The sequence below is a fragment of the Cygnus olor genome, chromosome 6 (genome assembly GCF_009769625.2).
Source record: "Cygnus olor isolate bCygOlo1 chromosome 6, bCygOlo1.pri.v2, whole genome shotgun sequence".
In the NCBI taxonomy this organism is placed as follows: Eukaryota; Metazoa; Chordata; class Aves; order Anseriformes; family Anatidae; genus Cygnus; species Cygnus olor.
Window position 1 is genome coordinate 21,040,959 of NC_049174.1, and position 15,244 is coordinate 21,056,202.

At 33.4% G+C, this 15,244-nt stretch overlaps 1 protein-coding gene across 1 annotated transcript in view; it reads left to right on the plus strand.

The window, feature by feature from the left end:
* LOC121072245 (sodium channel protein type 1 subunit alpha-like) overlaps positions 1-15,244 on the plus strand; it is a 97,722-nt gene that overhangs the window by 60,549 nt on the left and 21,929 nt on the right. The window contains 6 exon segments of the mRNA XM_040561688.1: positions 382-738; positions 1,482-1,964; positions 5,672-5,789; positions 6,418-6,572; positions 9,072-9,245; positions 10,334-10,456. Coding sequence (XP_040417622.1) covers positions 382-738; positions 1,482-1,964; positions 5,672-5,789; positions 6,418-6,572; positions 9,072-9,245; positions 10,334-10,456 — 1,410 coding nt within the window.

Consider the following 15,244-nt stretch of genomic DNA (forward strand, 5'->3'; position numbering starts at 1 on the left):
ATCCTGCAATGCAGAAACAAATAGACTCACAAGCTAGATGTGTTGTGCTCTGATTAACATCACGGGAAAAGATCTACTCTGCAAGTACTTGTAGAAAAATAGCCTAGTTGATTTTAAGAGATAATCAACAGATTTTAAATTCACTTTGATTGGTAATTTCTTGAGCCTTGGATACAAACTATGCTTTGAGGATATCCAACTCTAACTTTGCAAAATTTGTGACCAACCCTTTTATCATCACACATTTAGAAAAGAGGATAACCTATCAACAGTCATACTCAAGGCATATTTTGCAGTAATATCTTTCCATAAATTATCTTTTAAATATTTTTGTGTCTTTCTTACTCGTCCCAACATTCTTTTTTTTTCTTTTCCTTCCAGTTACGAGTTTTCAAATTAGCAAAATCTTGGCCAACACTAAATATGCTAATAAAAATTATTGGTAACTCTGTGGGAGCTCTGGGAAATTTGACCCTGGTGCTGGCCATCATTGTGTTCATTTTTGCTGTGGTTGGGATGCAGCTGTTTGGGAAAAACTACAAGGAATGTGTCTGCAAAATCGCAAGTGACTGTGTACTTCCACGCTGGCACATGCAAGATTTTTTTCACTCTTTTTTGATTGTATTTCGAGTATTGTGTGGAGAATGGATAGAAACAATGTGGGACTGCATGGAGGTTGCTGGCCAAGCCATGTGCCTTACTGTCTTCATGATGGTCATGGTGATTGGAAACCTAGTGGTACGTAATCAAAACATTAACAAAAAATTATTCAGCAACAGAGTGGGTTCAGTTCTGAAGTGAACTAAGTGCTCTGGCTCTGCTTCAACAAAACACTTAAGCAGGTGGTTTCAAGCAATGCTTAAAGTTAATTTTAAGAGCTTTTCTGGATTGAGAACAAAGTATTCTGCACCTTACAACATCAAAAGGCTAAGACGTAATGTTAGAGTGAGCACTTAGTCACTTCTTAATCTGTCTTTTGGCTGTTTGTAAATATTTTCTGCTTCAAATAAATCTAGATTATGTTCTCTTTATAAACCATTTGCTGTATTTTTTTATTATTATTATTTATCACATATGATTAGTCACCTAAATCTAATTTCTGCTGTGTGATGGAATAAGTTATTTTTTTTTATGATGCTGAATAGCAAATTTGTTATCTCCACTTTTAGGTTATAAGATTTTTCCACCAAAATGTTTCTTTACTGTCTGGATTTAAAGACACATTTACAGATATTAGTCAGTCGTAGTAATATTTTTGAATAGTGAACAGGACCCGAGCAAAAAACAAACAAAACAAAACAAAAAACTTAGTTTTTCACAGAGAATAGAAATAATTTTGAAGGTGCTTTTATTTGTTTGTGGTGAATTATTGTAACATCAGTCTTCAGTGTCACTAATATGAGCCTTTTTATTTCTTTTTAATAAAGTACATGTTCTTTGTTGAGATAAACTCTAGAATGTCCTTCCTTATTTTTCTGCAGGTACTGAACTTATTTTTGGCCTTGCTATTGAGCTCTTTTAGTGCAGACAACCTTGCTGTGACGGATGATGATAATGAAATGAATAATCTCCAAATTGCTGTTGCAAGAATGCAGAAGGGCATAGATTACGTGAAAAGAAAAGCACGTGAATTCATCCAAAAAGCTTTTGTTAAAAAACAAAAAGCTTTAGATGAAATCAAACCACTTGAAGATTTGAACAACAAAAATAGTTGTATTTCCAACCATACAACTGTCGAACTAAGCAAGGACCATGACTATATTAAAGATGCAAATGGAACAACTAGTGGCATAGGCACAGGCAGCAGTGTGGAAAAATACATAATTGATGAAAGTGATTATATGTCATTCATAAACAACCCAAGCCTGACTGTGACAGTGCCCATTGCTGTGGGTGAATCTGACTTTGAAAATTTAAATACAGAGGAATTTAGTAGTGAATCAGACCTGGAAGAAAGCAAAGAGGTATGTAGATACTTTGTGCATTTCTCTGTGATATTTTGCATGTTTTTATTTTTTTTCAGCAAAAACCAGTGTATTCAGTTCTTCATCGTTTTTTATTTTGTCACTTCTTTGTACACAAGCAAAAGTGAATAAAGGAGAGTTTAATTCTTGAATTAAATTCTTAATTAATTAAGAGGGTTAAAAATTACAGTAGTTCCAGGAGAAGATAGGATGCCAGGGAATGAGGAACCAAAACAATCGATAAAGACTCCTTATGGCCCGTATTTTGTAATTGCAACAACTGGTGGAGCAGGGTATTGCCTTAGCTACATGCTTATTCCACCAGAAACTTTTGTTTGCCCCCTGTAACAAGGATCCCATTAGAAGTGACACACATTCTTTCTGCCACTCAAAAAAATCCTCCTCTACGTGATGGTTTTTTTGTGAGCAGGAGTAAACCAGAAAACATAGAAATAGCTAGACTAGCATTTCCTTTAGACAATGGAATTTAGATTTTAAAATTGTCAACTCTTTAGACCAATAAAAAGATTCCAATAAAAAAGAAGATTCAACCATAGACATTTCAATATACTTCAAATCCCCTTAGTTGTTAAAACTGAAAAATGGTATCAGCAGACTAGAACATCTTATGTTCCTAATGGAATGTCAAAGCAGGCTAGAGATACAAAACCTTGTTGAGATCTGTATTTTTAAAAAACATATTACAGGTGTAACTGTTCTTTTACATGACTTTGTGGCTATTTTAACAAAATAATTTCCATTGATATACTAACATAACTTGCAAAACAACTACACCTTCAGCAAATTAGAGTGTTGATATTTTAGTCAAAACAGAAAATTATCTTTCCAGACATTTAAGAAGAATAACTTTCTTACTTAAGGAACCTTAAACTAACTAGTTTCCATTCAGTTAGCAATCCTGTTTCTTTGTGGGATACCGGCCACTGCTGTATTGCTTCAACATTGTAGTACTTCAGACACTCAGTTTTAGGCTAGCTGAATTTTATGCTGCTGTCACTTCGGTGTACCTAAGCCCTCTAGTGTCCCCTACAAAAATCTATTGCTAAGCTAAGAACTATCTTTGGATCCTCTCCAAGAAAGGAGACTGGTACAAAACAGCCTCTTCCCTTGGGAATCTATTTCAGAGCGTTGTTCTCATTTCCCATTGAATATCTGAAGCATTAATATTTCTTTTCCTACTAAATATTTTCCAAAATGTCCTATAGGACATAATAGACTTTGATTCAAGATTCTGAATTACTGCCACAATAGATGTTATAACAATTTCTTTGAGCACACTATCAAGAACTTGCCCTAGCTGAAAGAATTTCTAAATAGAACAAAATTTAAGCAAAGACTCATTGGAGAAAAACAACCACTGGTCATCTACTCTCCCCATAACTGCCTTAATGCTGGCTGGTCCAGTCTTCCAAACCATCAGAGGGCAGACAGTCAAATGGAGGAACACAAGCTGTTTTATGACTGATCAATGGTGAAAACACTCAGATTAGGAAAGCTTTATGTAAGTGTACTACCTAATCATCCCCTTGCCAGATAGAAAGAGAAGTAGCACGCATGCTGCCTGTGGGACCAGCCTTATCTTTCATTCCTTTGAGAAAGCACCATGAAATTTCTGATTTTTCCCACAGAAACTTATGAAAGAGCAACTCTGTTATATAGTCTTCCATGGGAAGAACATTCAGCATTGCTGTTTTGGATTTGAGTCCAACTCCGTATTTTATATTGACTGTTAGTACAAAAGAACTGTAAAAGAGAAATGATGAACAGCTTTCTTTGGCAGCCTTTGAATTAGCTGAGTTTTAGATGAGAGCCCACTTAGAAAAGACTATATGTACTCTCCACTTCCAAGGCCAGTGGGAACAATCAGAGGAGTTCCAGCTGGCTTCAGACCACATTGAGTTCTTCAGCACCATTCCTGGAGTTTTACAGTGCTGGCCAGGATCCCTTTTTCCTGATTGGATCAGCTCTAAAAGCTCTTTTTCCTTTTCTTTCTTTCTTCTTTCTTTCTTTCTTTCTTTCTTTCTTTCTTTCTTTCTTTCTTTCTTTCTTTCTTTCTTTCTTTCTTTCTTTCTTTCTTTCTTTCTTTCTTTCTTTTTTTTTTCCCTCCAGCTGTGTACCCTCTTTTTCTTTAGCAAACTAACAACTTAATTATCTTAAAAGTATAAATCACTCCATTAATTTTGAAGAGCTTAGTTTTAATGTGCAAAAAGTAGCTGAAAGTAGCATGACAGAAGATTTTGCTTCTTAGAAGAAAATGGTGAATTAAAATGAAAAATGTTTTTTTCTCCCCCAAATCTGAATTCTGTGATACTTTGAAGCTTTTTTTTCTATTTTCCAAATTAAATGTATCCATATGTAACATATTTAATTGCTCTTACATACTAATTTAATACTGATTTCCCTGCACTGGAGTTTGTAAGGTAAGGACAGTAAATCTACTATTACCGTGCTTTGCAAGATTAAGTCAAGGTCTTAATTATTACATCTAGTATTGTTTTTCATCCCCGTTATAGACCTCCTCTTTCCTTGTCCCAATTTCAATTCAGTAAACTGATCTGGCCTCCTAACTTTGCATCAGCATATTTCATTTCCTCCAAAGATGCCACAAGTCAGTGGGGAAAAAATTAAGGTTAACCCCAATTCATCTGTGAGGAACTTTATCGTTAACTTTCCCCCATCTTAATAGTTCCCAATTTTGTATTAATTTTATACATTTTGTACAAATGTCCATCACCTCAGCTTGAACTAAAAATTTCAAATGTGGCTGTTTGGCTACATTTTATTGAAAATCACATCAATTTCTTTGCCTAGAAAAAAAACTCTTTTTGAACTCCGTCAGGCTCAGTGCCGTGACCACTGCCCTTGGCAGCTGCCAGGGCAAGCTGCCGACCATTCAACTTGTCATTAACCAAAACCTCCAGATCCCTATCGATGGCGCTGCTCTCCAGCCTCTTGTCGCCGAGTCTTTATGTATATGCAGGGTTATCCTGTCCCAGGTGCACAACGTGGCACTTGCTCTTGTAAACTTATATGATTGGTGATTGTCCAGCCCTCTAATTTTTCAATATAATGCTCATCATGTTACTGAAAATTAGATGGGGTTATAAAACATTGTTTTATAGGCCGTCCTTAATCTAACTCAGCCTTAACGAATGCAGTTTCTGCTTCCCTGTAAGTGAGCTAGATTTCTAGCACTTTTAATCTTGACTTGCTGACCACTAAAATACAACTTTTTCTGTGCTCATCAGTGCTTTTTTCCCTCATTCCTTTGAGCTCCCACCTTATTTAGATAGTTATATTTAGGATCTTACCTGCTTTTCAGTAGAGACTGCAGATTGCTGCAGATATATTTAAGCTTTATTAATTTATCCAACAGATCATTGCCACTTATGGTTAGCTGTGGTCATAAATGCTTGCAGGCTCAGAGCCATCATTCATATTTTTTAATTTGAAACTTAATTTTCTTTGAATATTAGTTATCATTGATACAGTTTCTATGTAATGTATCCATACAATGCAAGAGGAAATTTTTTTTGAAGTACAAAGTTAACGTAAGTTGATCAGCAATTCACTTACATTGAATACCATAACAAAAGCAGAACTATTTAATTTTTCTGAGGACTACTAATATTTGCCTTAAAAACATTTACTGTGCATTTGCAATCCTTTTTCCTTTTTCTTTACAGAAGCTAAACATGTCCAGTTCATCTGAAGGTAGCACAGTTGACATTGGACTCCCTGCAGAAGAGCAACCAGAAGCTGAACCTGAGGAAGCCATGGAACCAGAGGCTTGCTTCACTGAAGGTGTTTGGGATGAAAACAAAACAAGACAAAACAAAACACAACCAAACAACAATAACAAAAAACACACTAATTCATAAATAATTAATTGTTTTAACTAATTATTAATATTTGTGTGTTTAATTATTTACTCTTTTGTCATTGTTTAAACAATGATTAGAAGCAGTAATACTTTGAGACCATAATTTAACATATATTTAACATATGGATAGTGAATTTAATATCCCAAACAATAGAAAGTACAATATAATAACACTTGCCCGTATGTTACTACATAAACTTACCTTAAACTTGAATGAATTAATATATTTTTATCTCTTACATTGTATTCTGTAATGTGGCTTCACGTTGCATGGGCTTTTATCTTTTTGTGCATAGTGTATTGAGCAGTTAGTTCTTGGTAAATGATAAATACTTTTTTTTTTTTACCTGTTCATTGATCTGTAAATTCCAGTCATCTCAGTAATAAATTTACTTCCTTTGGAGAGGAAAGAGATCATCTAGGTGAAAATCTATTGAGTTTTTACTAAATAACACATCTTCTGGAAATGTAGTGCTGTGCCACTGTGCAATCAAAGTTAATGACATCAACAAAATTTCCCTTTTTCTTAATACATATGTTGTTTTAAAGGTTGTGTACGGCGTTTCAAGTGCTGTCAAGTAAGTGTAGAAGACGGGAGAGGAAAGCAGTGGTGGAACCTTAGAAAAACCTGCTTCAAGATTGTTGAGCACAACTGGTTTGAGACTTTCATTGTCTTTATGATTCTCCTCAGTAGTGGAGCTCTGGTGAGTAAACCATGAATAGAGTGTCATAATTGTGTCAGAAAACATGGTTTTACTTAGTTGCCTCTGCCAGAAAAATTCCTTGTCTTCAAAGGATCACCAAATTTTAGTCAGGACTTTAGAAAAAAAAAATGCAGAAAAAGTCTCTTTTCAATAACATGTCCAAAAAAGAACAGACAAAATTGATTAGAGAGGGCTTAACTCCATTGCTGAAAGTGATATGTCTGAACCTGGAAGAGGGAGAACATGTGAAGAAAACACATTTAACTTTTTTATTTGGGTTTGCCTCTAGTTTTACTGGTGTTTACTGATATATCTCAAGGAAAAGAACTGTCCTCTCTACGAATAAGAATTTACTGTTTATGCTTCTAGTTCATCCTCTTACAGACTCATGTCTGGGATATCTGTAAAAACATAAATTTGCCAATCACCATGCTGTAAGTTTAACAAGCATATGGGGACAAAATAAAGAGAAGCCAACCATCATATAAGTCTATAACAAAAAAAAAAAGAAACAAAACCATTACAAAAAACAACAACAACAAAACAAAATAATATATCATTTTACAAATATAAATAATGACGAAGAATACAGAAATTTGAAATTAGCTGTTAAATAAAGCTGAGCCTGGATTAGCTGAGCCTGAACTGAAGTTTCTTAGGCAAACTGTTTGCCCTGAGATTACCTAGAGCATATCTGACATCCGCACAGGTAAATGTAATTACCATTCAGTAAATTACCTAAGTTTCTGCATCACTAAACAAAATTATTTTGCAAAAGTCTATTAGAAACTCCTTAGGCCACTCCCAAATCTTTAAAATACACTTAATGGCTTGCAGTTTATGATTATACCTATCATGAGTTTTGGTTAAATCTCTAAGTATTCTGGTTGTTTGTTCTAATATCAAAATAACAATCAAATAAGCAACTTTTACACAACACAATGTGACGCGTTTCCTGTGTCACAGGAAAAAAAAACTCATAGACTCATGTCTACACTATTGAATTTTGATTGGTGGTACTGATTGGAGAAAACCCTTAGCAGCAAGAATTTAAATGAAAGAAAAGTACTGGCAGGAGTCTGATTAAAGATCAGTTTCTATCATTGTGTTTAGAGGAAGTTTGGGATGAGATGCCACAGCATTAGCATCTCATGCTCCTGTAACTAAGGTGTGTGTCATCCACAGAACATTTACTTTGGGAGAATGCCACACAGATCAGGGCATCTTAAGACCCTAGAGATGTGACACCCTGCTCTTTGTGACAGTGAAAAGGTCTCCTCAGACCTGCCAACACTGTATCCTAATGTTCACCCCAAGGTCACACTTGAGACAAGTCTTACTGTCATTACAGATGGAAAATCAGGCAGGGATAAGCTCCAGGATGCTTGCAAAGCCCAGCTGCAGGCACACGCAGTCAGGGAGAAATGCACCACAAGTTTAGCCTTTAGCATAGTCTGACTCATGAAATGGAATTGGTACATGCCAGCTCTTCCCAATTTTGTGAAATAAAGCTGCTAGTGTATCAAAGTACATGAGCATCCAAAACTACTGATACACAGATACCAATTGGATGACTGGTAGAGAAACACTAATTATTTGAACTGACAGAAGTGATTCAAAATCAGAGTGGGTAAAAATGAATGTTAGTATTGATAAATACCCAAATCTTTGCAAGCTAACAGATCATTCCAGTTCTTTCACTCCAGTAAAACTAATAACTCTTATGTGAAATAGTAGTATAATTACAATTTAAAAGTGATTAAAGGGAAAATTTATTAGAGGACAGAAATAATTACTGAAAAGCAAACATTATATGTTTGAACATCGTTTGTCAAACATAAAAAATGAAAACACACAAAACATAAATAAATTTGCAAGGATCATAAGAAATTTTATGTATCTAATAAAATGTGAATAATACAGTAGAGAAGGTATTTGATTTAGATAAACTTTTTTTTAAGAAAAGAATAACATTTTATGATTTATGGCTTAAATTTTTCAAAAACTAACAGGACTTAAAAGCGTAAGATCAACTGCATTGTCATTTTACTGAAAATTTTACAGCTATGACCTTGGATTTTGAACATGGATCTACCTACATACAAATTAAATTATAAATTACTCAGCATAATTCAGTTCACTTCCATCACTTTGCAGAATCAAAAAAATGTGTAAGTACTGAAAATGATCTGAGTGTAATAATTGACCAGCAGCAATAAATAAATAAAGATCTCTGTCCAGTGAAGAAGTTGTTGCTGTGTAATATCTGCTTCTCTATCCTGTAAGGAGGAAAATATAATTCCATAGGATAAGACATAGGATAAGAACAGATATATGCAGTTAGCAGAAAAGGAACCTTGAGACAAAACTGAAAATCCCATGCCTGTTCTTGAAGAAAGGTTTGCCTTTTTTTTTTTTTTCCTGCCTTTGTTGTTGTTATAACTAAATTGTACGGCAACAAAAGGGAACAACCAGTATCTTTGAATGTTTTTCTCATAGGCTTTTGAAGATATATATATTGAACAGCGTAAAACTATCAAGACCATGCTGGAATATGCTGATAAGGTCTTCACTTACATCTTCATTCTTGAAATGCTGCTGAAGTGGGTGGCCTATGGCTATCAAACATACTTTACTAATGCTTGGTGCTGGCTGGACTTCCTGATCGTTGATGTATGTAGTGCTTTTCCTTGGTGCTACTTTTATATTAATTTTATCTGGTGTTTGGTTTTGGTTTTTGTTTGTTTTGTTTTGTTTTTCGTTTGTTTGTTTTTCATTACCTGCTCTACGACCATAATATGTATGTATAACTAGTATGCCAACTAGTCTATTTTTCAGTTTAAAAAGGAAGGTATAGAATAGTATAGAAGATCAGAAGAATAGGTCAGAATATCAGGTCAGAAAATGAGAAGAATAGTATATGAGCTCATTATGCTATTATTTGTCCAATAAATAGTTAAGGAATTAGAGTAATGGAGGAGCATTCAGGGGAAATGGGAAGAAAACTGAAGGTATTAATAGGTCAGGAGCCATAGCATGTAGAGGAAGGATACAGCATTTCTCACTGACAAAATGCAGGGATGTAGAATATATACAGGCACATGGATATGAGACTTTATTAGTTCTGCTGCCTATGGAACTGTTTTTGTAATGTATTTTAAGAAACAGCACAATCCAGGTTAATGTCAATGTAGAAAGTACATAAATTCAGTATTTAGGCAAAAGTTTTTGTCAGTGTAACCAAATATAAAAAAATTAATCCTTTCTACCAATTTCCAGAGAAACAATGTTGCTCTGTGACCCATCTGTTAATTCAGAACAGGCTTCAATCATTTCCTTTCCAGTTGTGGGCAAACAAATGGGCATTATCAACTGTAATTATTGATCCCAACAGCATTGTAAAACAGAGAAAAAGTGAAAACAATGCTTAAATTGGTAAAAAGGAGAGATTAATTTCTTTTTTGTGTGTGTGTGTGTGTTTGTGGTTTTAAATGTCCTCAAATCACTAGCGCAATATGAAATTCCTAATTATTAATGTTTCCAGATATTAATTAACTGTTACCATATAGCACTTTTGTTTATTTATTCACCTGTCGTACTCTTCTTTCTTATTACTTTTTTTTTTTTTTTATTTAAAGACTTCGTATTCCTGAAGAAGTGGTCCAAAATTAGATTCTTCTAAAGGAGTTTATAGCTCACATCTATGGTATGTAAAGTAGTATTTACAATATAATAATTTTTACTTTCCTGTTTTCATATAGGTCTCTTTGGTTAGCTTAACAGCAAATGCATTGGGTTACTCTGAACTTGGTGCCATTAAGTCCCTTAGGACACTAAGAGCTTTGAGACCTCTAAGAGCTTTGTCACGATTTGAAGGCATGAGGGTAAGAAAAATGAAAGAATCTGAAACTGTGCATGCATACAAAGGATCCATGCATGCAGAATAAGGAATGATAAGTCCATGCAGAAAGGCTGCACTACCTTTTTTATCTATTGCATATCTTTTACTAACAGATAAGCAAAAAGCTTCATCAATTCACCTAAATCCATATGCAGTATCACATAGAAGTTACGTTCATTAAAGTTACTTTACTTTCTAGCCAATCTCAGGAGTTTTCTGTTTAATGCTTTGAAATTGCCAACTATGAACTCTCTCAATAGACTCTTAACATTGAATAAAATGAAGCAGGTTTTTATTAATTTTTACTGATAAGCATATATTATATTTATACAAGGATCAAATTTAGCCTTAGTTAATAAAACTATTTGCTGTTATTAGTTGAAATTCTTCATTTTTCTTCATATCTGATAAACCAACTTTGGTCTAACCCCACAGAATTTTACTAGATCATAACAGTTATATTTGTATCAGCTAGTCGAGTTGTTTAAATATATTTCTGAGTTTGGCTGGCTTTAGAAATAAAACAAATAAAATCATTTTATTTCTCTATGAAATTAGTCTTTTGTAAGGCAAATTCAATACAATGTATATAAGGTATTTCACACCTAATCCAAGTAATTTAGAGGTCCAGCTTACTATACATCTCACTCAAGGAAGCATTTAAAATTTTTTTTTCATCTGTTTATGCCTTCTTTTCCTTAAAGCCACTGAATACAAACTAACTCTATATGCATGTCATTGAAGTATGTTTTAAGAGAATGCTTTTTGCTACTTCATGGAAACATGAGAGAAATAGTGTGCTAATGAATTTCACATCAATTGTAAAATACTGAAATAGCCTAGAATATACTGTCTGAACAGCCTTTAGATACAAATCTAAGCTTAAGGAAATCAAATGGAGAATCTTTGAATTCTGTTCCTTAAATTGTATTCCTCAGGCTACATATCTCTACTTCAGAAAGAATCAGAAAAAAATACTGCTAACCAATGATTGCTAGATTAATAAATTTCAATTTCATGTTGCAGTTTTACTATTGGCAGTTTTCTCATCATTTGAAATTTGTGAATTGATAATTCAGCAGGGTAAGAGCTGGTCAAATACTACAGAGTATGAGTTTTCACCTAGGTTTAGAAAGACTATTTCATTTAGCAATTTTCACTTTGTCTTTCTTTGTACTTATTGTTCGTGACCATTCAGATAAATATGTTTTTGTGCAGACAAACGTTGGGAAATTGCTCTGAGCTTTACTTTCTTAATAATATTATTTTCAGCTGCAGGAGGACTGGGAGATTAGTTTAGAAGTTACACGGGGAAAAGAAACATAGCTCCTTAGATGATGTTGGGGAAAAAAAAAAGATCATTACTGGAAAGATAATGTTGAAATTAATAGCCATATGTTTTATTTCATTTTTATGTATCCTTACATGATTGCCTTAGGAAATTTCCCATTTAAAACATTTAGGATGTTCATGGTCGAAGAAAAGTACCTGTTATTTGAAATCTATTTACTGCTTTCCCTTATTTCTCACTGTAAAACTATGAAACCATGCCAGAAGTCTAATCATATGGTAGAATTTCAGATACACAAGATGAATAATTCATGAGTAACTTACTGTGTAGTAATCACAGAGAAGCCTGGAAAAGCAAAAAAGGTTATAGCTCCATCCTTCAATATTAATGATAATCAATAAAGTACCTGATTCCAGTCACATAGCAAATTTGACTGGTCAAATGCATAGTCCTTATCTTCACTATTAGTTACATGCACTTCTGAAAGTGTGTTTTTTTTTTCCAAAGAGCTTGGCAAGTGTTCACAGTAACAGCTCATTGATAGATACAAGCATTACTTTATGAATGACTCACAAACAGTAAAAAGATTCAAATAACAAATAATTGACCAGCTCATTATAGACTATAGCCACATCAAATTACAGTCTTCTCAGAAACTGAGTTCATTTTGTAAAAATCCATTAAAGCAGATTTTTTTTTTAATCTACCAGCAAGAAGTAAAAATAAATAACTCTCCTTGCTTTTTTATATTGCTTATACACTGACCTACAAGCTGAGTTTTTTGTTCAGCATGTATTATAATTTTAATGTTCTCCCCCATGTTCAAAATTATGTAAAATTTGCCTTGAAAATAAGAGATCAATGTATTTCATAGAAACCCTTATACTTAAGAAGCTTTGTATAATTTTGGAAAACAAGCTGCCAAAACAAGCTAAGCTACTTTAAATTGATCTTTTTTCTTAAATAAGCTACCATCCTGGTGAATTGGAACAATGCAGCATTTTACAGTCATTAAATCCTAATAGCTATATTGTTATCCTCAAAATATCAACATACTTCAGTCTTTAAGTCATGTTATATTCTGTGGTTACAACTTAAATCGGTAATTATGCTGTTTCACAAGTGGGATAGATAAATTCTCTTGGCAAAGTGAACATAAGATCTATCAATCACTTGTGACAAAATAGCTTACAAGTGGCTCATAGCCTGTGCTTGCCTGGAGCACAGAAGTGAATGTTGCCATATTAAGGGCATTTAAAATATCTACTAGTACTGCAGTGTGAGAAATTTTAATACTTCCTTCAGTGAATCTCAAAACCAACTCCACCCAGATGCTGGAAGGCAAAGTAAATAATTGCTTTAATTTAATTTTAAATTTCTGTCATAGGGTTCATATTCTCATCTCAATTAGTATACATACCGAGCAGAAGTATCTGCAAACTGAGATTTGAATATACCCATTGCTTTTTGTTTAGCTTTTTAGTACTTGCGATATAATGCTTTTGCGCTAGTTCTGAATTGGTATGCTACTTGTAAATGTAGAATACTGAGTACACATTGCTGTGCTAAGTTAGAGAATTAAGTGACAATAAAGCATGCATTTGTGTCTAATTTCACAAAAAAAAAGCATGTCATGCCGTGCTTGATTTATATATTAGAGAAATAGTAGAAGGCAGCAAACAATCTGAAAACTACTTGCACTTTCAGTTTTGCATGCCTTATGCATATTTCTGGCTGATGGCTTTAAACATTTACTGTATTTCAAATTTCCAGTCCAATTTCATAACATGTAAAAATAAATTAGAGTATTTGATGTTTTTGATATCCTCTAAAATTCAATGGCTATTCCTTAGATTCCCTTACCAGGAAAGAGATAATGAGACATTTCCAAGAGTACTCCAAACTTCATTAGTAGAAAAGAAAGAGTTTCTCATATGATTGAGTTATAAACTATAGCATCAAGTGTCTGTCATTACAGATTCACAACTAATAACAGGCTATATATTTCTATTTCATATAGGATAACCTATCTTCAGCTTGGATGGGGTGGAGCACTGGTTCCTCCCCTTATCTATATTATGGGTACAGTATTTCCCACTTTTCTACCCTTAATGATTACAGTGTGACTGATCACTGCATTGTATATTTAAGGTTGGAAGGAAAGAGAATCTCATTTGAGAATCTTAGTAGCAGCAATACCATATTATATATATTCACTCTACATCCCCTTCTTAATTGCTTTAAATATTTGGAAATAATTGTTTGAAATTTCTGATGTTATGGATATAACATGAAAACTTTTGAGAAAATCAGTATTGTTATTTAGAATTATCTGAGTTCTTTTTGCAGGAGAAAGGTTCTTCAGCTATTTTTTAGATTTTGAGATTTTTTTTTTTTTTCACTGAGATTAAAAAATGGCTTTCTTTAAAAATTCCAGTCTGGCCTTTACATTGTTTTGGAAAGATCTGTGCTTTACTCTGTTACTCAGTTTGCAGTTACATACATTCCAAAAAAAAAAAAAATCCCATAGAATGAGTTTTGAGCATTACTTATGATACAGTAAACATTACAGTCTGAATAGTCACAACTATAAATATTTCCATAATAGCAGTTTACATTTTTGCAGAATTTTTAAACTCATACATTACATCAGTAGATTATTCCAAGTGTATATAGATAACATGAGACATCGTATAACATATATATTCATTTCCTGAAAAATCTGAATTCAGTATTCATTGTAGTAGAAACTGGTCTCTGTTGGAAACTAATTTTTATAATTTTCATAAAATGCTAATAATTGTGTTCATAATTATTTTGTAGTATCCCCTGGAGTTTAGAAATGTTCTACAGGAAACATGTCGGTAACACAAAAAATTTGCATTTACTGTCAGGTCCTTAGAAAATGCTTGATCTTTGACTACTACAACCACCACAACCACCAACTGTTGGAGGTTATAATTTCTGCAGGGTTTTTTATAGCTTCAGTGGAAAGGGTAAATCAACACAAACTGCATTTGCTGTAAATTTAGCATCTTATCTTACAGATAAGAATTGTGTACTCAGTTACAGGAAAGTATATTCACTACCTTTTGCAAATTTCCATAAAATATAGAGGAATTTTCTTTAAGGGATTTTTTTAAGAACTACAATCTTTTTCACTGAGTTTTAAGGAGAGTCTATTAGAAGTGCAATGTCTCCTGAAACATAGTTGAAAATTTACAAAATTCAATGTAAGAAGACTCTGTGTTTAGAGTCATAAAACATACAGGAAATATCTTAGTATTTTGAGTTGTTTCTTAGACTATAATTTTACAATTAAAAGAGCTTTTAAAGGAGTTGTTTATATCACTGAAAATGGAATGATTGTTGTTTGGATTTGTGTTTGCTTTGTCTTGAAGAAAATACTGTTAGGATCTTGATTTAATTAAATATAAAGGGCAATAACATTACATTTATGCCACAACAAAAGCAAAGTTA